Source organism: Trachemys scripta, chromosome 23 (genome assembly GCF_013100865.1).
Source record: "Trachemys scripta elegans isolate TJP31775 chromosome 23, CAS_Tse_1.0, whole genome shotgun sequence".
NCBI classification, from domain to species: Eukaryota; Metazoa; Chordata; order Testudines; family Emydidae; genus Trachemys; species Trachemys scripta.
Window position 1 is genome coordinate 13,101,054 of NC_048320.1, and position 22,125 is coordinate 13,123,178.

The window sequence follows — 22,125 nt, forward strand, 5'->3', positions numbered from 1 at the left end:
TGACAGCAACACTCTGAGTTCTCCTTCGGCAGGAGGATTTTGAGGGACCCCTGCTGTGCCTACCCGGCTCATCAAGACCAGACCTCCCCGGTGCCCTGCTTTTCCTGGGAACGGCATGGCTCCCAAGACGGTGCTGATAACGGGCTGCTCCTCTGGCATTGGCTTGGCCTTGGCTGTGAAAATGGCCCGGGACAAACAGAAGCGGTTCAAAGGTGAGCGCTTCCCACATGTGCCCAGGGTGTTGGGCACACGGGCATGAATGCCCAGGTTGTCCCCGGACGGAGCTGGTACAGCTGGGATCATGGGAGACCCACGACTCCCCTGCAGCTGGGAGGGGCTGTGCCTTCCCACCCCCACGCCCAGAACGGCAGAGTCCATCTCCCTGCCCCTTGAGCACTGCAGCAGGATGGGGAAAGAAGAGCTGACCAGCTCCGTCACCTGTCCTGGGGCCTGTCCGTGCCGGCATGCAGCCGGGCTGTGGGTGCATTTGGTACCCAGCCTATTGGACACAGCCGGGAAGGGGTGAGGAACTAGGAACATGTTGCAGGAGTGGCGGGGCACAGGAGAAGTCTTTAAATATGAGGTGGTAAAATAAATAGTTTGCTCCAAAGGGAAAGAAATGGAGAGGGTGATGGGTCCTTCCCCTGCCCCTTTGCTCTGGGGCAGGGGCCCCAGCTTGGAACGCAAGTGGGACAAGACAAGGGAGTGGGAGTAGCTGCCTTCCTCCTACCTGCTCCCCTCCCAGGATGGTTTGGGCACCTTAAATGTGATCCAGTGGCCGGGATCCCAGTAAGGAGAGGGGGAGAATCTGACCCAGTGGCCTGCATCTGAGTGAGCGTGACTGCCATCTTCCTTTAGGGCATGGGGGGGAGGCTAACCCCGACTAGCTGGTCCATCTCCCCAGGTCGATACAGGCCTGAAGGCCTTTTCAGGAGGGAATGGCTGCATGGCCTGCAGCAGCCTTGGGCAAGAATGTGCTTGGGGCAACGAGACACAAGCCAAGTCTGGAGTCCCCTCCCTCCATTTGGGCCCATGATGCCAGAACACCTACTAGGAGCCGCATGGCCCATGAGTCCCTGCATTGAGCTGAGGGTACCACACCTCCTCTGAACCCCCTGCAGCCTCTGGGGTGCATGGCCCTGGGATTTGCCTTCGCGGGCTGCTCCCCAAGACCAACCCCTGCTGCAGTGAGAATAGCAGGAGAAGCTCGTCGTGTATCGCGGCCCTCTCTACACCCGCCCTCCCCGCCCCCAGCCCTGCAGCATCACCGGGGTCTGTCCATCTTCAGCAAGCCCCAGTGCCTGCAGCCGGCTGCTCTGTGTTACAGTCATTGCCACCATGAGGAACCTGGGCAAGAGAGGGTGCCTGGAAGCGGCCGCCGGCGTCACCCTCAACAAGACCCTGGAGATCAGGCAGTTGGACGTGTGCGACGAGCGATCCATCATCAGCTGTATCAACAGCATCCCCAACCGGCACGTCGACATACTGAGTGAGGTCCCCTGCTTGCCTCTGCCCAAGCCCCTGCTGCTGCCCCCTGCATGGGGCTCCCACCACATTTCTTCCCCTTATCACCTGTGCTTATCTGCTCTTCCCATATATATCTGTGCTCCCCAATGCCTCCCCTACACAGATCTACCTAAAAAGGGGAACAAAGAGGACCTAGGGAATTACGGACCAGTCAGCCTAACTTCGATACCTGGAAAGATACTGGAACAAATTATTAAACAATCAATTTGGGAGCACCTAGAGCAGCGGTTTGTGGTCCACGGACCCCTGGGGGTGCGCAGACTATGTCTAAGATTTCCAGTAGGATCCACACCTCCATTTGAAATTGTTTAGGGATCCGCAAATGAAAAAAGGTTCATAACCCCTGCCTAGAGCAGTGCTTCTCAAACTATTGTACTGGTGACCCCTTTCACATAGCAAACCTCTAAGTGTGACCCCCCTTATAAATTAAAAACACTTGTTTATATATTTAACACCATTATAAATGCTGGAGGCAAAGCGGGGTTTGGGGTGGAGGCTGACAGCTCACGACCCCCCATGTAATAATCTCATGACCCCCTGAGGGGTCCCAACCCCCAGTTTGAGAACCCCTGGCCTAGAGGTTAATAGTTTTATAAGCAATAGCCGGCATGGATTTGTCGAAAACAAATCGTGCCAAACCAACCCAATTTCCTTCTTTGACAGGGCTACTGACCTAGTGGATAGGGAAGAAGCAGTAAATGTGAAATATCTTGATTTTAGTCAGGCTTTTGACACAGTCCCTCATGACAATCTCATACGCAAACTAGGGAAATGTGGTCTAGATGAAATTACTATAAGGTGCGTGCATAACTGATTAAAAGATCATACTCAAAGAGTAATCAGAGTAGCAGCCGTGTTAGTCTGTATTCAAAGAGTAGTTATCAGTGGTTTGCTGTGAAACTGGGAGGGTGTATCTAATGGGGTCTCGCATGGCCAGTCCTGGGTTTGTTACTATATTCAATATTTTCATTAATGACTTGGATAGTGGAGTGGGGAGTAGGCTTATAAAATTTGCAGACAACACCAAGCTGGAAGGGCTTGCTAGCACTTTGGAGGGCAGGATTAGAATTCAAAGTGACTTTGATAAATTGGAGAACTGGTCTGAAATCAATAAGATGAAATTCAATTAAAATAAGTGCAAAGTACTACACTGAGGAAGGTAAAATCAAATGCACAGCTATAAAATGGGGAATAACTGGCTAGGCGGTAGCTCTGCTGAAAGGCATCTGGGGTTCTAGTGGATCACAAATGGAACATGAGTCAACAGTGTGATGCAACTGTGAAAATGGCTAATATGATCTCATTAACAGGAGTGTCACATGTGAGACAGGGTAGATAATCATCCCACTCTGCTCAGCACCGGTGAGGCCTCAGCATCAGTCCTGTGGCCAATTCTGGGCACCACGCTTCAGGAAATAAACGGACAAATTGAAGAGAGTCCAGAGGAGAGCAACAACAATGTTCAGAGGCCTGTGACGAAGGGTTAAAAAACTGGGCATGTTTAGTCTAGAGAAAAGAAACCCGGGGGGGGGACCGGAGAAAGTCTGCAAAGGGCTGTTAGAAAGGTGGGGATCAATTGTTTTCCGTGTCCACTGAAGGTGGGACAAGAAGTAATGGGCTTAACCTGCAGCAAAGGGGATTTAGGGGAAAATTTCTAACCATAAGGGTAGTTATGCTGTGGAACAGGTGTCCAAGGGAGGTTGAGGAACCCCCATTATTGGAGGTTTTTAAGAACAGTTTGGAGAAATGCCTGTCAGGGATGGTGTAGGTTCACTTGGTCACTGTCTCGGCACAGGGGGCTGGACTTCATGACTGCCTTTCCAGCCCTACATGTCTGTGATTTATAAGCTTCCCCTCTGCATATTCATTCTCCCTCTCACCCTTATATGCCATCCCCTGTATATATGTGTGTGTCCTCTTCTGGGCCCCTGGACTTCTCTGCATGTCCTTTTCTCCCCTATAGATGTCTGCTGTCCCCATGCACATCTCTTCTTTCCCTGTGCCCTATGCATGTCTGCCCTCCCCACTTCCGCTGCGCATCGTACAGGACCGTGACCTTTAACTCCGCTGGGGGGGAAAGATGCTTTAGCAGCGCTCTCAGCCCTCGAACTGGGTCAGAGGCTGCTGGCAGTTTGGCTGGCACTGAGTCACGTCTTTAATCACAGGAGCCCTTGACCCATTTGCTGCTCCCGGCTTGCACAGATCACACCAAGGCTGATCTGTGAAAGTTATGTAGGTCAGCGACCCACGTGCCCGGGCTCCCTCTCTTGGGATTACGGAGCAATGTGGAGCCGCTGCCCAGTTGCAGCCTCTTGGACGGCTCTTGTGCTGCCCAGCCAGGGTTGAGGCTCACGCCTTCAGCAGAGCGAGGGAGTGGAGACACAGCAGGAGTCAGGGTCTAATGTGGAAGCAGTGGAAGCTCATCTCAGTCACACCCACCTGGCCCATTAACTACAATGCCACTGGCCCAGTCAGAGCTGGACTGGGAGCCAGATTGGGCCAGGTTCACACAGGGATTCTCCAGCCCGAGGAGCAGGCCTGGTTGTACACTCCAGATTGTGCTGCTTGCTAGACCCCTGGGGAAGCTAGTCTGCAATCATTCAGCACTGGGAAGGCAGGCATGTTAAAAGCCTGTAGCCCGTCCAGACTCACAAACAGAAAGATCTCTAGGGATGCAACCAGAATGTTGCTAACTAAGGAAGGGGCCCAGGTTACCTGCCTGGCCTTGAGGGAGGGCCAGCTGGGGTCAAATTTGAGTGAGTGGCACTGCGTCCTGGCTCGCTGGGTCACAAAGCCACTCTCTTAAATTTGGCCAGGACGGCCCTCCATCGTCTGGTCAGTGGCCATAGGAGTGGAGGCCTGACGCCCCTTCCTTGTTGCACCCCTACCCCAAGGGGCTTGACAGTTGTTATGCGGGCCTGTAACCAGAGACTCACACCAACAGTGTGTCCAACTCTTGCAATCAGGAGTCTTACCACGTGTTTTCTTAAAGCCCCATCTCCCGGATTCACAGGATTAGATGAGCATCTCGGCTTTCAAAGTAAGGTCCCAGCCCTCGTGGTCACTGAGCACAGCATGAACCCGAAAGGCTCAAAAACCCTGAAGAGGAAGAACCTAGAATTGATTTTTATTTTTAAAAACCCTCCTGATTTCGTGGGGCTTTATTTGTGATATTGTGCACTTGAGTTGGCAAAGCCGCACCAACGCGCCTGAAAGCAGGTGTTGGGCAATGAAATCCTAAGCTAAACCAAAATAACCCACTGAAACTGAGATCAGAGCAGCCACACAGGGGTTCGCACCAGTGCAAGCCTGTGTGCAGACACGGCCTGAGACTACATGTGGGCATCTAACGGTCAAGCCCGTGCAAACCAAGCTAACTCAATGCAAGAGGGCCCCATGGCGATGCTACCCTGCTTGTCCATATCTTGCAGTTAACAACGCCGGGGTGGGGATGATTGGACCCATCGAATGCCAGACCATCGAGGAGATGAAGGGTGTGATGGAGACCAACTTCTTTGGTGTGGTGAGGATGATCAAAGAGGTGCTGCCCGATATGAAGAGGAGGCGAAGCGGGCACATTGTGGTGATCAGCAGTGTCATGGGCCTGCAAGGTAGGTGAGGAATTTGCCCCCCCACCCCATGTGGCCCCATTGGCCTGACTGCAGCTGCCCCCCGCCCAAATACAGAAGTCAAACTACACCTATGTCTTCAGCCCTAATGGTAGCAAGTTTATGGTTTTAGTAGTGGAGTTCCCAGTTCAATTCCTGGTGTGTCATCCAAGATGGCAGCCACCACATAAGGATGCCAGTTTCTGTGTCTGTCTATCACTAAAAAGGACCTGATTTTTCCAGTTGTACTGTGGAGTTTTAATCTTCTATTTGATACATTACAGTTGTAAAGCGTTAATGTTGTTAAAGTTTTTGGAGCAGAGATCCAGTCTCCCTGCACTCATGCCTCCTGTTTCACCACAGTGTGAGACTCACTAGCCTAAGGGTCATTTATGAGTTAGATTTGTGCTATTTCATGTTTTTTCTCAGAGCCCCAACTCCTTAAGTCAGGTGATTAGGTGAAAAATCTCATGGACTGTGCTAGGTGCTGTACAAATACAGAGCAGAAAGTCAGTCCCTGCCCCAAGGAACTTACCATTTAAATTACTCACTTTTAAGAGTCTCGTCTGCCCCAAACTAGCGTTAAATTAATCCACCGCATTAGGTGGTAGAACCACAAAAAGGGATTTTTCTGAGAAGGCTGAGGGCTTGATGATCATGGGGTGGAAAGAAGTTTCTGTAGGTGACAGGCTCAGTTCCAGTTGTGTTGATCATTTAATCTGCTGAGATTTCAGTGTAGCGTTAACACAGGACAGGTGGTCTAGCCTCTTGGACAGGCATCTTTCTGGTTATTATTTAAATCAACATAAATACAGCCATCGAATCAGTCATTTTCAGGGTGGGGAATGGGTAGACCTGACATGGGAGGCTGGACGGATCAGGGATCCAAGCCCTTTGTTAGTGACTGGCTCCTCGTAAACAAGGAAGGGTGGAAGGAGGAATTCTGGGGAGGGAAAGGCCCATTGAGAGAGGCTACATTAAATGGGAAGGTCAGTCTGTAGGTTGGGATCATCTCCCGCTTGTCCCCCCGCCAGAAGATGAAAGGTGTTTGGAATCTGGTGCCAAACAGACAGCAAGCTCTTTGGTGGGGAGGGGCGCCCACTCACGCCTCCGGAGCAAGAGCACCTGACGGCAGGGTCCCACGCAGGGACGTCACAGATGGTATTTGCTGCTACAGTCGGAACTCCTGGCCTGTCACCCAGCAACACCAGCACACCTGCGGGAGCCAGGGCTCAGCTGCGTGACATCAAAGGGATGAGAGGCGCAGCCTCCCCTCAGCCTGTGGTTTGTGAGGATTTGACTAACTCTCTCCGCTCCGAGGGGGCAGGCCAGGGGGAAAAGATTTTATCGTCACACTCTCCGTCACCTAGCGCTGAGGCCGGCAGGCTAACATGGCCCCTTTACCCAGAGCAGAGGTCACAAGAAGGCAACTATTGGCAAGCCCCGAGAGCAGGCCAAAAGTCAGGCCCCTACACATCTCAGGCCAGAGCCTCAGTTGGTGTACATGGGTACCGACAATGACACTGATTTGCACCAGCTGGGGACCTGGCTGCTTTAGCTTGTAGAGAAAGTGGATTTTGTTTACGTGATAGTAACAGGGACAGCCGCCTCCTGAGTGCCCCCTCAAGACCTGGGGGGGTCTCTGTTGCACTCTGCCTCAGTTTCCCCTCCTGGAGTCCTCCATAACTCCCAAAAGGCATCTCGCTGTTCCATAATCTCTCTCCTCAGGGTCTGCTTTTATTGGCAAAAAGCTCAAAATAAACACACGCAAAATAGCTCCGCGCCCCACCAGACTTATAAGTTGAATGCGGCCCCTACTCCCTGAGGTACTGTCTCAAAACTCCTCTGGTGTTTCGGGGTGCCTGCTGCAGGAGCCTTTGTCATTCTCTGAAACCTCTCTACAGCTTCCTCTCTCTTTGGCTTCAAGGCCCAAGCTCCTTTCCCCCCCCCTCCCCACCGGGTCTCAGAGAGGAGCCACCTGCTCACTGCTGCTCCGCTACAGCTTCCTTCCTGTCGCTTCTCCCTCTCTGGCTCTCTATACAGACCAGCTGCCTCGCTCAGGCCCCGTCAGGAGGCTGTTCGTGAGGCACAGGTGGGCTGGACCTGGTTCCATTTACAGGGCCCAGTCCACCTGTGACTCTGATCTACAGCAGCCGCCACTGACCTGGCGGATAAGCACAGGGCTGGGAATCAGGGATCCTCCTGGATTCTGTTCCTAGGCCTGCGACCGAGCTGCTGGGTGACCTTGGGCCAGTCACGGCGTCGCTCCGTGCCTCAGTTTCCCCTCCCATCTTTTGTCTGTCTTTCGTATGCAAGCTTTTTGGAGCAGGGACTATCTCTTACTAGGTGTATGTGCACGACGGAGCCTTGATCTCAGTCACGGTGTCTACACATCCCTGGAACACCAATAAATTCATAACAGTGAAAAGGTAGGTACCTGGGCGATTTCAAGGCTATAGGCGTTGCTGTCCTATATCAGACTCTAGGCCCAAATAGCCCAGTCGCACGTCCCCACCAATGATCAGTGACAGCTGCTTCAGGCAAAGGGTGCAAAATCCCCCAATGATGGACAGGTCTGGAATAAGACCAGAGCATAGCGATGGGGCACAGCTGTTTATACAGAGGGATGCAGGCAGCATCTCGGCCTAGAGCAGGGAAACCCCACTCAGTACCACTGTCATGTGACTGGAGCCAATATCCACTGACTCCAGTATCCCCTGTTACAGACCCCCTGAGACTTTCCATGCTCCCGTTGCCATGGCAAGTCCATTTCTGCTTTAATTTGCAGCTTTCCATGTGTTACGTGCTCCGCTGAGTTAGCTGATTGCGGGGTTGTCTTGTTTTGGTTGGGTTTTTTTTTTTTTTTCAGCTGTGGTGAGGCACTTTGTGGGTTTACAGTAAAGTCTGGGGGATAAAAATAACCATCCCGTATGAAGTACAAGTGTCAGGAAGCACTTCCTTATCGGCCTGATGCAAATCTAATTACAGAGGAGAATTATGCAGAGTCCACATGTGTTAGCCTGCCTGTGACCTCTCTCTTCTTGGGACTTTACACACTGAATAAAGTCCAGTAAGGGCTTCTACTGGCTACACAAAAAGCTACACGCCCAAAAAAGACTCCTGACCAGCAGTGCCAATTCAGACATTTCTTGAGGGGGGAAGGGGGCAGAATTATGGTCTACCGGCTGGGACCCTGTTCCAGTCCCCGCTCATCCCCTCCTACCTCCGCCTTAAGGGACATGGGTCTCTCTCAGTCAGGGAGTCTCCCCTCTCTCTGACCCACCCAGTGCATGAGCCGGTGCTGCCAGCATTCACATTCTCAGCAGACTTCCCTGCACCCCGCGGTACAGGGACAGGCTCCCTATGTTCCAGGTCACTGCATCATTTGACCCATCCCTCACTCTGTGTTGTGACCACGCAGCCAGCGCGATGATCCGGACTGCTCCAGCAGCAGCCAGACTGATTTAGTACAGGGCCACTGCTTAAAAGTGGTCAGGTTGTGGCCCTCCCCCGGCTCCATGGCCTATGGAACTTTGAGCAAGTGCAAAAGCCTTTGGGGGGGGTTCCTGCCCCCCCCCCAACCCACCCCACTCCCCAGTTACCTCCTGCACCACTGATCCTGACCTCTTGATTGGTAACATTGTAATGAAATTGCTGGTATGCAGGCGTCACCACTATTCCCAGATGGAGGGATTCAGATCTGTTTGCTGTGTGCCATAGGCCCCATACTGCCAGGAGGTAAGGGAGAGTGCCCGTTAGCTCAGATGATGGGGAACTAAGCTTTTTGGAACAGGATGGCGTCAGTTCTGGCCCCGTTGCTGTGACGTTCTGACTGGCCACGCTGTGCAGCGTAGTGACCGATGTGTGGAGGCTCAACATAAGAACGAAGACAGATCAGGGAACTGTCACAATATTTAAGCTGAGGCTTTCTCAGCGTTGGGTCAGATTTATCCCTCTTTCACAGGCTGGGAAGCTGGGGCACAGAGCTACTGCGTGTCTCATTCCCAGGGCTGCATTGTAATTCGGGAGCAGAACCCAGGTTTCCCTAGTCTCAGTCCCGTGCTCCAACCACCAGACTACGTGAGCCCCAGCACTTGGCTCCATGGACCGAGTTGCAAGGGAATGAAAACGTCGGTGCTTGTCAGAGCAGGCTAATCAGGGCATTGCAGGCTGGTAATTAGCTGTTCTCAAGCTGCCCTTGAGGAGCTGAGAGAGCTGTATCTGCGCCGCACTCCATCTGGGTCTAACTCACCAGTCTACAAGCCTGCACTGTGCCGAGCATTCAGTCCGATCCCTGGCGGTCTGCAATTCAAAGCCACTACCCTGCTTTGCATGACTGGTCAATGGGCCATCCCAGACGGCTTCCCATTAATAGCTACCCCGGTGTAGCTACTATTACCTGGTGTACACTGTATCCCTCCAACCCCTGCCCACAACCAGCTACTCACCACATCAGATCCAACTTGCAAGATACTCCTCTGTGGGTTCACGTAACTGACACACACCCGCTATGGTTCAGCTCTGTTCTCACGCCTCTCATCACTCTCTTGTTTCCAGGCATTATGTTCAATGACATCTACACAGCCTCCAAGTTTGCCGTGGAAGGATTCTGCGAAAGCCTCGTCATACAGGCGCTGAAGTTCAACATCTTGTGAGTTACGGGAATCAGCTTTATGATGTTCCAGACACAGCCGGGGCTCCAAATTAACTGTGCTGGTTCGTTCTCTGTTCTGAGGGTCTTAGCTTAAAACACCACACAGGTGTGGGGGGACATCCCTGGGGTGCAGGTGGCGCGGCTCTACAGGAACAGACAGCTAGGATTAGCCTTTGTAATCATTAATACCTTTAAACAGGAAACAGACCCTGGAATATCCCCTGGGAATACAGCCCTGGGACTAACCGGAGACAACACAGTACCACTTTCAAATAGGAAACAGATCCCCTTAGGGGAATACACCCTTAGCATTCATTTGGCAAGCAACAGGGCTCCCGTGCACAGGTCTAAGGTCCTGTCTTGTGGGACATTCTTGATGAGTGCTCACAACTTGCAGCCAGCCTGCAGCTGCCACCCCCCTTTGCTCCATACTGTGGGTATGAAATAATGACATTTTCATGCTAGCAGAAAGCTAGGCGAGGCAGCTGCCATCCAGCCAGAACCAAGCCCCATGAATGCGCGTTGGCCTATTCATTATTTTATCTTAAATCTACAAGTGCTTGAGATATTCTGAGTCCCCCACGGCTCAGTGTGTGAAATAACCCCTGGGCATTCGCAGGGGAACCTTGCTGCCCAAACTTCCGTGTAGGCTTTTCTCACGGGAGTATACTGAGGCCTTTGTTCTGGGCTTGTGCTGAGATTCCTTGTCTGCGCAGATCAGGTTGGCTAGGGTGAGTTTTCCTCGGGGGTGACTGCTGCTTGGCCCTTAAAATACTGGCCAGTCCCCAGGGAGGTGTCATTTGGGAGCTAGCTAATTTCCAGAGTTCATCAGAGGCCACTACAGGGCATGCTGGGTTTGGATTCTTAGGAGAAGCAAATCCCAACCCCCCTGCCTTAGCCTAGTCTCTGTCCTAGTATGATCTGCCTCTGGCCTTTCTGGCAGGCTGGGAGTCACCAAGGGAAGGCGCGAGGAAGAGACAGGGCAGCAGAGTTGCCTGGGAGTGAGAGGCTGACCCCTCTAGTGCCTCATGCAGAGGTGAGGGGTAGCTTGGGGCATGGGAAGGAACTTGTGCTCAGCTGGTGGGAGCTGGTGAGGCTATTCTAGCCCTACCATTGCTCCTGGCAGAGCTCCTGTAATATGACCTGAGGGAGCAGAGAACTGGTGAGACATGAACCCCAGAAAGCACTAGTGGGATCGGTCTGGGTTCTAAAGGCCGAGAGCGTGGCCAGCTTTCCTGTAACTAGTTCTGCAGTGAAGTTGCCCAGGAGACTGTGTCATGGCGATCGTCCTGGTCTGTTTTGACGTCCTAACATCCAGTCAGTGCAAGACGAGGTGTCATGAGGCAACGTCGCTGAGGGAAGGAGCAACATCAGCGAATGAAGATGGGACGTCGCCACGTAGGGATGTGTTGCTCCCCTTCGTTAACATAGCATCACTGGGCACTGTCACGGTACCATGCCGATGCGGCATCATGATGTCAGAGGGTGTGCTTACCTAAGAGACATTAACACAGGCTGGTCTGGCCTCCAGGGATGACATGGTAGGAGGTGCTGAGGCAGAATGATACCTTAACGCTGGGAGATCAGACTAAAGAATCACAGTGTAGTCTTCTGGTCTTAAAATCTCCAGACCCATTGCATGCTGAACAGGGCTGTTATGCTTGCCTGTGTTTCCAGCGTCAGCCTGATAGAGCCTGGCCCCGTGGTGACCGAGTTTGAGACGAAGGTCTATGAAGAGGCAGAGAATGCAGATTACTCCACGACAGACCCTGAGACGGCAGACATGTTCACTAACCTCTACCTGAAGAACTCCAAGGCGATTTTCTCCAGCCTTGGGCAGACTCCCAATGACATAGCAGAGGTAAAAGGACTCGCGGGTGTGCCCCCAAACACAGAGAGGAATGCCCTCTATCCTTGTTCATACATGCCCTATGCATCGCCCACACAGCAGCAGGCATAGAATAATAGAATCATAGCACTGGAAGGGACCTCAAGAGGTCATCTAGTCCAGTCCCCTGCACTCTTGGCAGGACTAAGTATTAGCTAGACCATCCCTGACAGGTGTTTGTCCAACCCGATCTCCACGTTCCCCCCCCCTGCAGACAGGTGGTGCCAGGAGACAGTCCGAGCCCTTGCCCCAGCAGTATGATGAGATGCTAAGTCTTAATATTGACACCAGGCAGCAGTACACCATAGCTGCAATCCATTCTGGGCTAGGGTGTCCCGATTTTACAGGGACAGTCCCGATATTTGGGACTTCTTTTAATATGGGCTCCTATTACCCCCCACCCTCCGTCCCGATTTTTCACACTTGCTATCTGGTCACCCTATTCTGGGCAGGCAAGTGTGAGCTAAAGAGGGCTCCCTCAGCTTGCTCGGTCACTTGGAATAAGAAGGTCACTGTCACATGGACTGGAGCACCAGTGCCCTCCTGGAATGGATTCCGGGGGCCACAGTTCACATGGCAGGTGGAACAATTTTTATAGTAGGGATGCTGATGATGGAAACCATGTATTTGGTAAAAACAACGAGGAGTACTTGTGACACCTTAGAGACTAACACATTTATTTGGGCATAACCTTTCTTGGGCTTAAAACCCACTTCACCAGATGCATGGAGTGGAAAATACAGTAGGCAGGTATAAATACACTGTACATGAAAAGATGGGAGTTGCCTTACCAAGTGGGAGGTCAATACTAACGAGACAATTCAATTAAGGTGGAAATGGGCTATTCTCAACAGTAGAATACCAAGGGAGGAAAAATCACTTTTGTAATGGTAATGAGGCCAATGTAATCAGGGTGGCCCATTTCAAACAGTTGACAAGAAGGTGTGAGTAACAGTAGGGGGAAATTATCTTTTGTAGTGACTCATCCACTCCCAGTCTTTATTCAGGCCTAATTTGATGGTGTCCAGTTTGCAAATTAATTCCAGTTCTGCAGTTTCTCGTTGGAGTCTGTTTTTTAAGTTTTGTTGTTGAAGAATTGCCACTTTTAAGTCTGTTATTGAGTGTCCAGGGAGATTAAAGTGTTCTCCGACTGTTTTTTGAATGTTATAATTCTTGATGTCTGATTTGTGTCCATTTATTCTTTTGCGTAGAGACTGTCCGCTTTGGCCAATGTACATGGCAGAGAGGCATTGCTGGCACATGATGGCATACATCACATTGGTAGATGTGCAGGTGAAGGAGCCCCTGATGGTGTGGCTGATGTGATTAGGTCCTATGATGGTGTCCATTGAATAGATATGCAGACAGAGTTGGCAACGGGGATTGTTGCAGGGATAGGTTCCTGGGTTAGTGTTTTTGTTGTGTGGTGTGTGGTTGCTGGTGAGTATTTGCTTCAGGTTGGGGGGCTGTCTGTAAGCAAGGACTGGCCTGTCTCCCAAGGTCTCTGAGAGTGAGGGATCATCCTTCAGGATAGGTTGTAGATCCTTGATGATGCGCTGGAGAGGTTTTAGTTGGGGGCTGAAGGTGATGGCTAGTGGCGTTCTGTTACTTTATTTGTTGGGCCTGTCCTGTAGTAGGTGACTTCTGGGTACCCTTCTGGCTCTGTCAATCTGTTTCTTCACTTCACCAGCTAGGTATTGTAGTTTTAAGAATGTTTGATAGAGATCCTGTAGGAGTTTGTCTCTGTCTGAGGGATCGGAGCAAATGCGGTTGTATCTTAGACCTTGGCTGTAGACAATGGATCGTGTGATGTGGTCTGGTGGAAGCTGGAGGCATGTAGGTAAGTATAGCAGTCAGTAGGTTTATGGTATAGGGTGGTGTTTATGTGACCATCACTTATTTGCACTGGAGTGTCCAGAAAGTGAATTTGGTGTTTGTTTTTACTACTTCAAGCCAGGGGGTGCAGCAGCATCCCTAGTTCCAGCACCACTACTGGCAGGCAAATTATTGGTTCTGCCTTCCTCACGCTCACCTGCCATGAACATCTGGATTCTGCTGCCCAACAGCTGACAGGCACCAGTTGCTCTAGTTACTTCCTGTTTCTAAACCCAGTGACTGAAAGCTGCAAATCCACTCTTCTCCCCTCTAGGCCAAGCTTCCCCAGAACCTCCTCACCAATCCCACTTAGCCTCCATTTAGCACTGCCACTATCTGGCCTCCTTTCCTTTTACACAAAGAACGTCATGTCCCGTTAGCTCATATTTCCTCCCTCTGTTTATATCTTCCGGCTCGTTTGCCAATTAATTAATCCCTCCCCCTCAACATTCACAAAATAATCCTCCCTAATCCCCACGTTATCCTGCCCCAAAGCCTCTTAGCATCTCTAAGCCACCAGGAGCCTGTTTAGATTGGCTCTCCCTCTCCACTAATCCCAGCGGGGCCCGCCTGGGTTTGTTTGGAAGGCACAAAGGGGGTCTCTGATTCCCTGCTACCAACGTGCAAAGTCCAGTGGGTCTTCCTGGCCCTGGTCTGCACTTGGTCACATGGCCCTCCGTGGCATCACCATGGGAGTAAGGCAGATTTAGGTTAGATATTAGGAAAATCTTTCTAACTCTCAGGGTAGTTAAGCTCTGGAATAGGCCTCCCAGGGAGGTTGTGGAATCCGTGCCACTGGAGGTTTTTAAGAACAAGTTAGGAAAATACCTGTTAGGGAGGGCCTAGATTTACTTGGTCCTGCCTCAGCACCGAGGGCTGGACCTGCTGGTCTCTTGAGGTCCCTTCTGGCCTGACATTTCTAGGGTTCTGTGTGACTCACCCCAGGCACAGCAGCGGTCCAGGGAGCTGGGGGTGGGGTGGGGTCAGTTGGGAAGGGATTTAGTCTCCACAAGATGAGATTCATCAGTTTGAGGAGCTGTGTTTTGGGGTGGAACCCAGGATTTTTCCCCAGTAGGAACCCTGCCTGGGATGTCTCCCTTCGCCCACGCTCTTGCTCACTGGTGGATGTGTGTCAGGCACTGAGTTGATTCATGGTGCTGCCTCCTACCCCATGATTCACAAATCCTTAGACAACACTTCCTCCCCCGCCCTGTGGGGAGATGATGCATAGGAAACGGGGGGGTTCCCCCTGTCAAATGAGACCGCTGCTCCATCAAGTCAGGTACACTGTAAACATCTGCCACTTGTCTAGTGGTTAAAGTGTAGGAGTGGATGCTAGGACTCCTGGGTTCTGTTCCCAGCTCTGACACTGACCCTCCGGTGACCTGGGGTGAGTCACTTCCCTTCCCCAAGCCTCAGTTTCCCCCCAGCGCAAAGGGGATTGTAACATATTGGACCCGTTTGGGTATTGGACATAGAGGCAACTGACGAACCCAAGAGATTCAGTCAGAGACCTTTATTGTGTTTTCTCTGAGATCCCACCACCTGCGGCACAACCAGAGTCCCAGGGGGGCATCGCTAACTTAAAAGCACAGCCCGCTGCAGGGCTATGGGTGCTGACCTACCTCCCAGGGCACGGTGAGGCTGATGTTCACAGGGAGCTCTGGGATGGAGCTGCAAAGCATGATGCTGGTAAAGTATTATGTTGCTCCCGGCTTAGCTAAGGGCATCACAGAGCTCATGTGGGGCTGTCTCGGTTCCCTTGCAGCACACGCTGAGGGTGATCAGCGCCGCCAAGCCGCCCTTCCGCCACCAGACCAACCCCGTCTACACGCCCATGACGGCCCTGAAACACGCCGACCCCACTGGAGCCCTGATGACCGACACCTTCTACAAGATGGTCTTCAAGTATGACACGCTCATGCACATCAGCCTGAAGGCCATCAAGGTGATCCGATGGCAGGCCCGGAAGATGAGGCAGGGGGTGAAGATGCTTGGCTTCAGATAGGCCATGGGAACCAGGGTGGGGGGTGGAGATTGGGCTCAGGTGCAGTAGGGCTGGAAAAAGGCTGGAGATACTCCATGAACAATGGGTTCAGTGGACCTGTGCCCACTGAACCAGATACTAACCCAATATGGCTTCATTTTATAGGGTGCCCTTTGCACAAGCTGTACCCAAAAGAGCAGGGAGAAGGAGAAATGAAGAGGCATGGGCTATTGGCGGGGGGAAGAGGTTGTAGCTGACAGCTAGAGGCAACCAGGGGAGAAGGCTTTTGATGCAACAGGGATGAGCTTCTGTGGGAGGGACAGCTGCTAGGAAAACAGAGGAGGGAGGGGAGCAAAGAAGGGGCAGGGTCTCAATTCTCCTCTCAGAATCGATTTACACCACAGCCCACTGAGCTAATAGGACCCACTTCTGAAGGTACATTTGCAATCAGAATCAGTCAGCAAGGCAGGGCCGGGAGATGGCCTTTGCTTGCTTGTTACCAGCCTAGGCTGGATTTGAACCTGTGATCTAGAGGCACAAGATTTTCCTTCTCCAACTAACGGCCCTGGGAACAGACTCGCACTCCCCCAAGTAATTTTAAATAGCAGCAAACAGTAAAAGGGGCTGCTGCTTTAAATGCAGGAGGGAAGTGCATTTATTCTTGCAGCTGGGTGTGATATAAAGCCAAGAGCTGCCATGCAAGCTAGAGTCCTACTTGCCCACATCCAGTCCCCACCCCACTGCTGTCCTCCAGCCAGTCCATGAGCACCAACCGATGTGTCAAACTGAGAGCAGGGCACTCAGTCATAATACATGGCTTTTTGGGCCAGGTGCATAAGTGGAAGATGCATTGATGGTTAAAAGAATCATAGGGAACTTGCATGAACGATGCCCAATACCTGTGTAGCTGTAGGATTGCAGAAGTCCTTGCTCCGTCTCCCATTTCCAGCTTGATCTAAGTTACACGAACTTCCAGAGCCGCCTTTCAGGAAAACTTAACGAGACTTGGTGTCACCTCTTTGGAAGCCTTCCAGAAGGACTCCTCCAGTATGCATAAGAATATAAGAATGGCCAGATTGGGTCAGACCAATGGTCCATCTAGCCCAGTGTCCCGTCTTCCGACAGTGGCCAATGTCAGGTGCCCCAGAGGGAATGAACAGAACAGGGAATCATCATGTGATCCATCCCCTGTCGCCCATTCCCAGCTTCTGGCAAACAGAGGCTAAGGACACCATCCCTATCCATCTTGGCTAATAGCCACTGATGGACCTATCCTCCATGAACTTAACAAGTTCTTTTTTGAACCTGGTTGTAGTCTTGGCCTTCACAACAATCTCTGGCAAGGAGTTCTACAGGTTGACTGTGCATTGTGTGAAAAAACACTTCCTTTTGTTTGTTTTAAACCTGCTGCCTCAATTAGTGGTTCATGCTCATTAGTGGAGCAAACTCATGGCCCTGTAACAAAACCCATTGAAGTCAATGAGAGTCTTTCCCTTTACTTCAATGGTTTATTTTAATGCCAGGTCTGGGCATATCCTCTCTTGAAACACAAGAGACCTGCCCACAGATGGTTATTATTTGGTGTGGCTGGTTGCAATCCCTTTCTGCCCTAAAGAAAGTCTCCTTCCTGTAAGGTGACCATGTCACTGGTAATCTCAAAAGTGCAAGCACAATTGAGCTCTGAGTCCATGACATTCAGTGGCACATCCAAGTGTGAAACGTTGCAATTGGGGAGATGCCATGCAAGGGATGCTGTGTCTGAGTATATATCATTCTTCCCCCTTGCACATTTCGTGTTGTTTGGCATGCTACCCACGATGGAAGAGAAGAGCCCACAAAGTGAAGGATGAACTATGGAATAAAACGCCTTCAGTTTTTACATCTTGTGTGGAAAAGTTTAGAGTGGAAGATGTAATTATCATGTATACATGTCTGGATACATCTGGATGATGGGTCTCTGTTTGCACACCAGATATCTTGGTTATGAAAGATAGATAGATAGTGGACTGTGTATGGAGATAGATAGATAGATAGATAGATAGATAGATAGATAGATAGTGGGGGTGTATGGGGATAGATAGCTAGATATAGATAGTGGGGTGTGTATAGGGATAGATAGATAGTGGACTGTGTATGGAGATAGATAGATCATGAAAGAGTAAAGAGAGACCATGAGCTACTGTGCTTGGAACTATGGAACTGACTGTTCTGACTCTGTGGAGGACATAATCACTACTGAGAGGATCTTTCCCAGGGGGAAGGCTGTTCTTGTGACTAAGGTACCAGACTAGGTCTCAGAAGATGGGGGTTCACTTCCCAGCTCTGGTACTGACTCCCTGTGTTATCTAGGGCAAGTCACTTCATCTCTTTATGCTTCAGTTTTCCCCTCTGTAAAATGGGTATAAATTCTTTCATATTTTTTGTCTTGTCTATTTAGATAGCAAGCTCTTGGGTGCAGGGACTGTCTCCTACTATGTTAACGGGGCTTTTAGGAACTACTGGAATATAAAATATTCATTTTATACCAATTCCAAATCTTTAGAGGTTCCAATATTTATCTAAATCTTGTTCAAATGTATCCAAGGAGATAGAATTCCAAACAGAAATATCCTCAAACAGTTTTCCTTACTGTATTTCAGCATTTCCGACCCAAGGTAAAATAGGAAGCACCAAAGGGCTGGATTTTTTCCCCCTGGATGAAATAGTTACCTGAACTTTGCTGAAATACAGAGAAGTTTCCAGGATTGTGTTTCAAGTGGATTTTTATCACCAGGGGTTCATCCATCCATGCTAAAACCCAAGAGCTCAAATCTACCTAAACTCAATTGATAGGAGCACAGATCCCGCTGCAGTCCACAGCCCCCCAGTGCATTCTACTAGTGCTCCGTTCCTGGCTCATGTGATGTTAAGCCCCCTGTACAATTTTTAGGACATTGTCAGTGCCAGCTATTGGTCATTGGCATTCACAGAAACCCCTGGCAGTGACTGGTGTGTGCACCTGCAGTGACATCCAGTGGTCAGTGCTAGTAATTGCAGCAGTATATTCTGTCTGGTGCCCTACATGGATGGGACAGAGAGGCCCAGCTGCGAGGGACTGCAGAGTCTTGGGATGAGGACATGAGAGAGGCTGGGAATGGTTGGATGGGAGAGGGAATGAGAAAGTGGCAGGTGAAGAAGAGCCTTAGAGCAGCTGAAGCATCACGACTGAGGAGTGGGAAACAGGGGCGGCTCCAGGCACCAACGGAGCAAGCGCAAGCCTGGGGCGTCAAGCTGTGGGGGCGGCCTGCCAGTCGCTCTGAGGGTGGCAGTCTGGCTGAATTTGGCGGCATGCCTGCGGGAGGTCCGCCGGTCCCGCGGCTTCGGCGGCGGGGACGCTGAAGGCACAGCACCAGCGGACCTCCCGCAGGCATGCCGCTGAAAGCCGCCTGACAGCCGTGCTTGGGGCAGCAAAAACATTGAGCTGCCCTGGTGGAAAAAGGCAGAGGAGAGGGCTGTCATGCCAGGACTGAGAGGTAACATTGTCAAGGGAAAGGGTGGTTATGTTCACAGCACACACACAGAGACATTAGATGAAAACATAAATGCTCTTGCTGGAATGCTGGAATGTAATGCTTCTTGAATTCTTAGAATTCAGAACAATAACACACAAGGACCCATAAACAGAGAAAACAGGCTGCTCCCTAAGGCAGCGAGGCATAACCCATTGCACTTTGCTTTAACCTGGCACTTTCCAGACTGACTCTGATCACACACTCTGCTGCTAAGCCCCCGCCCTAGCCTGCAATTGCAAACAGGACCAGGATCTCCCTGCACCCTTACTCAGCCCTTTTCTCCCCCGCGCTCTTAAAGTGATGGCTTACTATTCAAACACAGTCCTCAGTACACCACAGGAGTGAGTGAGGATCCAAGGCCCTGGAACAACTGGGGTAGGGAAGAGTGGAGGCAGTTAGCTGGGTGATACCTGCTAACGCTGGACACCGTCTGCGTGTATAGGAGGAAAATGAACAGAAAGCAATGGGAGGGAGGAATGATGAGGCCAAAAGAAGCTAAGTGGCGCACGCGAGCTGATTTTCAGTGGCACTCTCACTGCCCGGGTCTTGGCCACCGGTCCGGGGGGCTCTGCATTTTAATTTAATTTGAAATGAAGCTTCTTAAACATTTTAAAAACCTTATTTACTTTACATACAGCAATAGTTTAGTTATATATTATAGACTTATAGCAAGAGACCTTCTAAAAACGTTAAAATGTGTGACTGGCACGCAAAACCTTAAATTACAGTGAATAAATGAAGACTCGGCACAGCACTTCTAAAGGCTGCCGACCCCTGTCCTATACCCTACAAAGGGGTCCTGCGTGACGGATGGAGCTGGTGAGTGGGGAAGGAATCAGAGGCCAAATGTGGCAAGGCAGAGTGGGATCCTCCAGTTACTCAGAGTAAAGTGTCCCCGTGTTTCACCCATGTGTGTGTGTAAAGAACAGGGACACCGAAAGGCTGATACTGAAAAAATTCCCTGGGCTGCAGAGGTTTTTTGGAGGCCCAGGGCAAAATATGAAACAAGGGTGCAAAACATTGAGGGAAGATCGGGGGGCTTAGAGAGCGAGCCAACCCCACAATCACAGCTCCAGTCCCACAGGTCTGGCCCCAGCTCCCTGCGTTACAACCTGGTGCATGAGGTCCCAGTGCCTCTCAGGTTTGGGGCCCCTCTCAAACAGGGGTCCCAGGGCACGCGGCCTCTTTTGCCCATCCCTTCTGGGCAGTCATGGCTCTTCAGATGTTACATATCCATTCTGTCTCACAAACCCTACATTCAGAGTAAGCTGCTTAGCCAGGATGAGCTTTACAGAAGCCATGCATCCCAGTAATTTGAAGCTCACCCTTTGTTATAAGCCCAGTTTCTAACACCAACCACAACTTCTCCTAAATGAATCTGATCTTCTGAAAGGTTGCATGTTTCATCTCACAGAAGGGTCCATTTTTGCTGGGAAGTTTGGTTAACGCAAATCAGACTGTTCTAAAGTGACAGAGCTTTGAAAACTTGGCTGTAGTTTGCTTTTTCAACATTTTTCCAATGCACTTTTGGTTCTGGTTCTCAATCCAGGTTGATTGGTCTGGGGACTCCACATTGACCTGCTGAGGACAAATGCCTTTGGGCGGGGGCACTAGTGTGGGATTTAAGAACATATACAAAATAGTTTTTAAGTGCATAAAGAGCGTCATCTATAAATGTAAATGTTAGACTATGGGAGTGCAAGTCAGGAACCCAATTCCCAGCCCAGAGAGTGGGAGTCGGGTCTGGAGGTTAGCCCAAGGGGAACAGGACTCCTGGGTTCTATCCCTAGCTATGGGAGTGGAGTGCATTTAAGGAGAAGAGGAGGTCCCTACAGGATTAAGGACTCCTGGGTTCTATCCCTAGCTAGTGGAGTGCAGTCTTATGGTTACAGAGCGGGGAGTAGGCATCAGAACTTCTTGGTTCTACTCCCTGAGTTTGGATGCTCATGTAGCTGTTCCATCCCTCACCTGTAAGATGGGGAGTTTTGTTATTTATATTTTGCAAAAGCAGCTAGAGGCCTCGTTGTGGAAGGTGCTGTACATAATAAGAGAAAGTCACTGCGTTGAAGAGCTTAGTTAGGCAAGAGGTTTGGAGAGGAAACAGAGGTGAAGTGGTTCACAAGATCACATGGCAGGTTGGTGGCTGTCCTAGGAAGAGAACCCAGTCCTTGCCAGGGCCCAGTCTAGTGGCCTGTCCACTGGGCAGTGCTGCCTCTCTACATTAGCCTGTTGCCCAGAGGGTGAGTCATTTGTAGCTGTAACAGGCTCTCAGGGCTTTGAGTGCCAAGTGCTGGGAAGAGTGGGAGTGCCTGGGGAAGGGGTAAGTCTGCCCGGCCTTGGGGAAGGGCAGCTCGAGCTCATTTTGGCAGAATCAAGTGATGGGCTGTGACCAGAGAGAGGGTTTCACTTCCCGCTCCCAGACAGAAATATCTCGAGCGACAGCCCTTATTAAAATCTGGAGTGATATTTTTAACCAGCACCGGGTGAAAAAGTACAGAGGCTTCCTTTGAAAGTGCACCCACTGTGACTTCGAGCTGGGAAGGGCTGAGCAGCTGTTCTGATGGTGGAGGAGGGTCTGGCCCCCCCTGCCACTGCAGCTGCTGCCTGAACTTGTGCCCCCGTGGGCTTCCTAGGGGCCAACTCTGAAATGAATCCAGTCAGCTGCCAGCCCAGCTCCCAGCGAATAGGTGCATCCCGTTAGCACCTCTTTCGGCATTCATTCCCTCCTGCCTTCGCTACTGCACATCCCTCAGTCCCCAGTTTCCTGCTGCCTTCCCATGCATACAGGAGGGGTGGGACATTGCCACCCTTACTCAAGTGACCTTTAGGGACCTAGTCCTCAGTGCCACAGATGCTGCTCCCACTGAAGCCAGCAAAAGTCGCCCCACTGTCAAAGGCAAAACTCCCATTAACTTCAGCGTGGGCAGGTTTAATCTCCCCAGACTCACCCCATCTGACCTGCCGGCTCACTCTGCAGAGGGGAGATCCAGGCCCTGCCCATGCGGCAGTTGAAACCGTGTGAGCAACACATGTGC

General features: G+C 51.1%; 1 protein-coding gene across 1 annotated transcript; it reads left to right on the forward strand.

The window, feature by feature from the left end:
- RDH8 (retinol dehydrogenase 8) lies at window positions 1–15,781 on the forward strand. The gene is made up of 6 exons (XM_034756083.1): window positions 1–212; window positions 1,328–1,489; window positions 4,959–5,138; window positions 9,693–9,786; window positions 11,467–11,650; window positions 15,321–15,781. Exons 1-6 carry the CDS (start codon window positions 116–118, stop codon window positions 15,558–15,560), a joined length of 957 nt encoding a protein of 318 aa, XP_034611974.1. The 5' UTR covers window positions 1–115; the 3' UTR covers window positions 15,561–15,781.
- The last annotated feature ends 6,344 nt before the right edge of the window (window positions 15,782–22,125 follow it).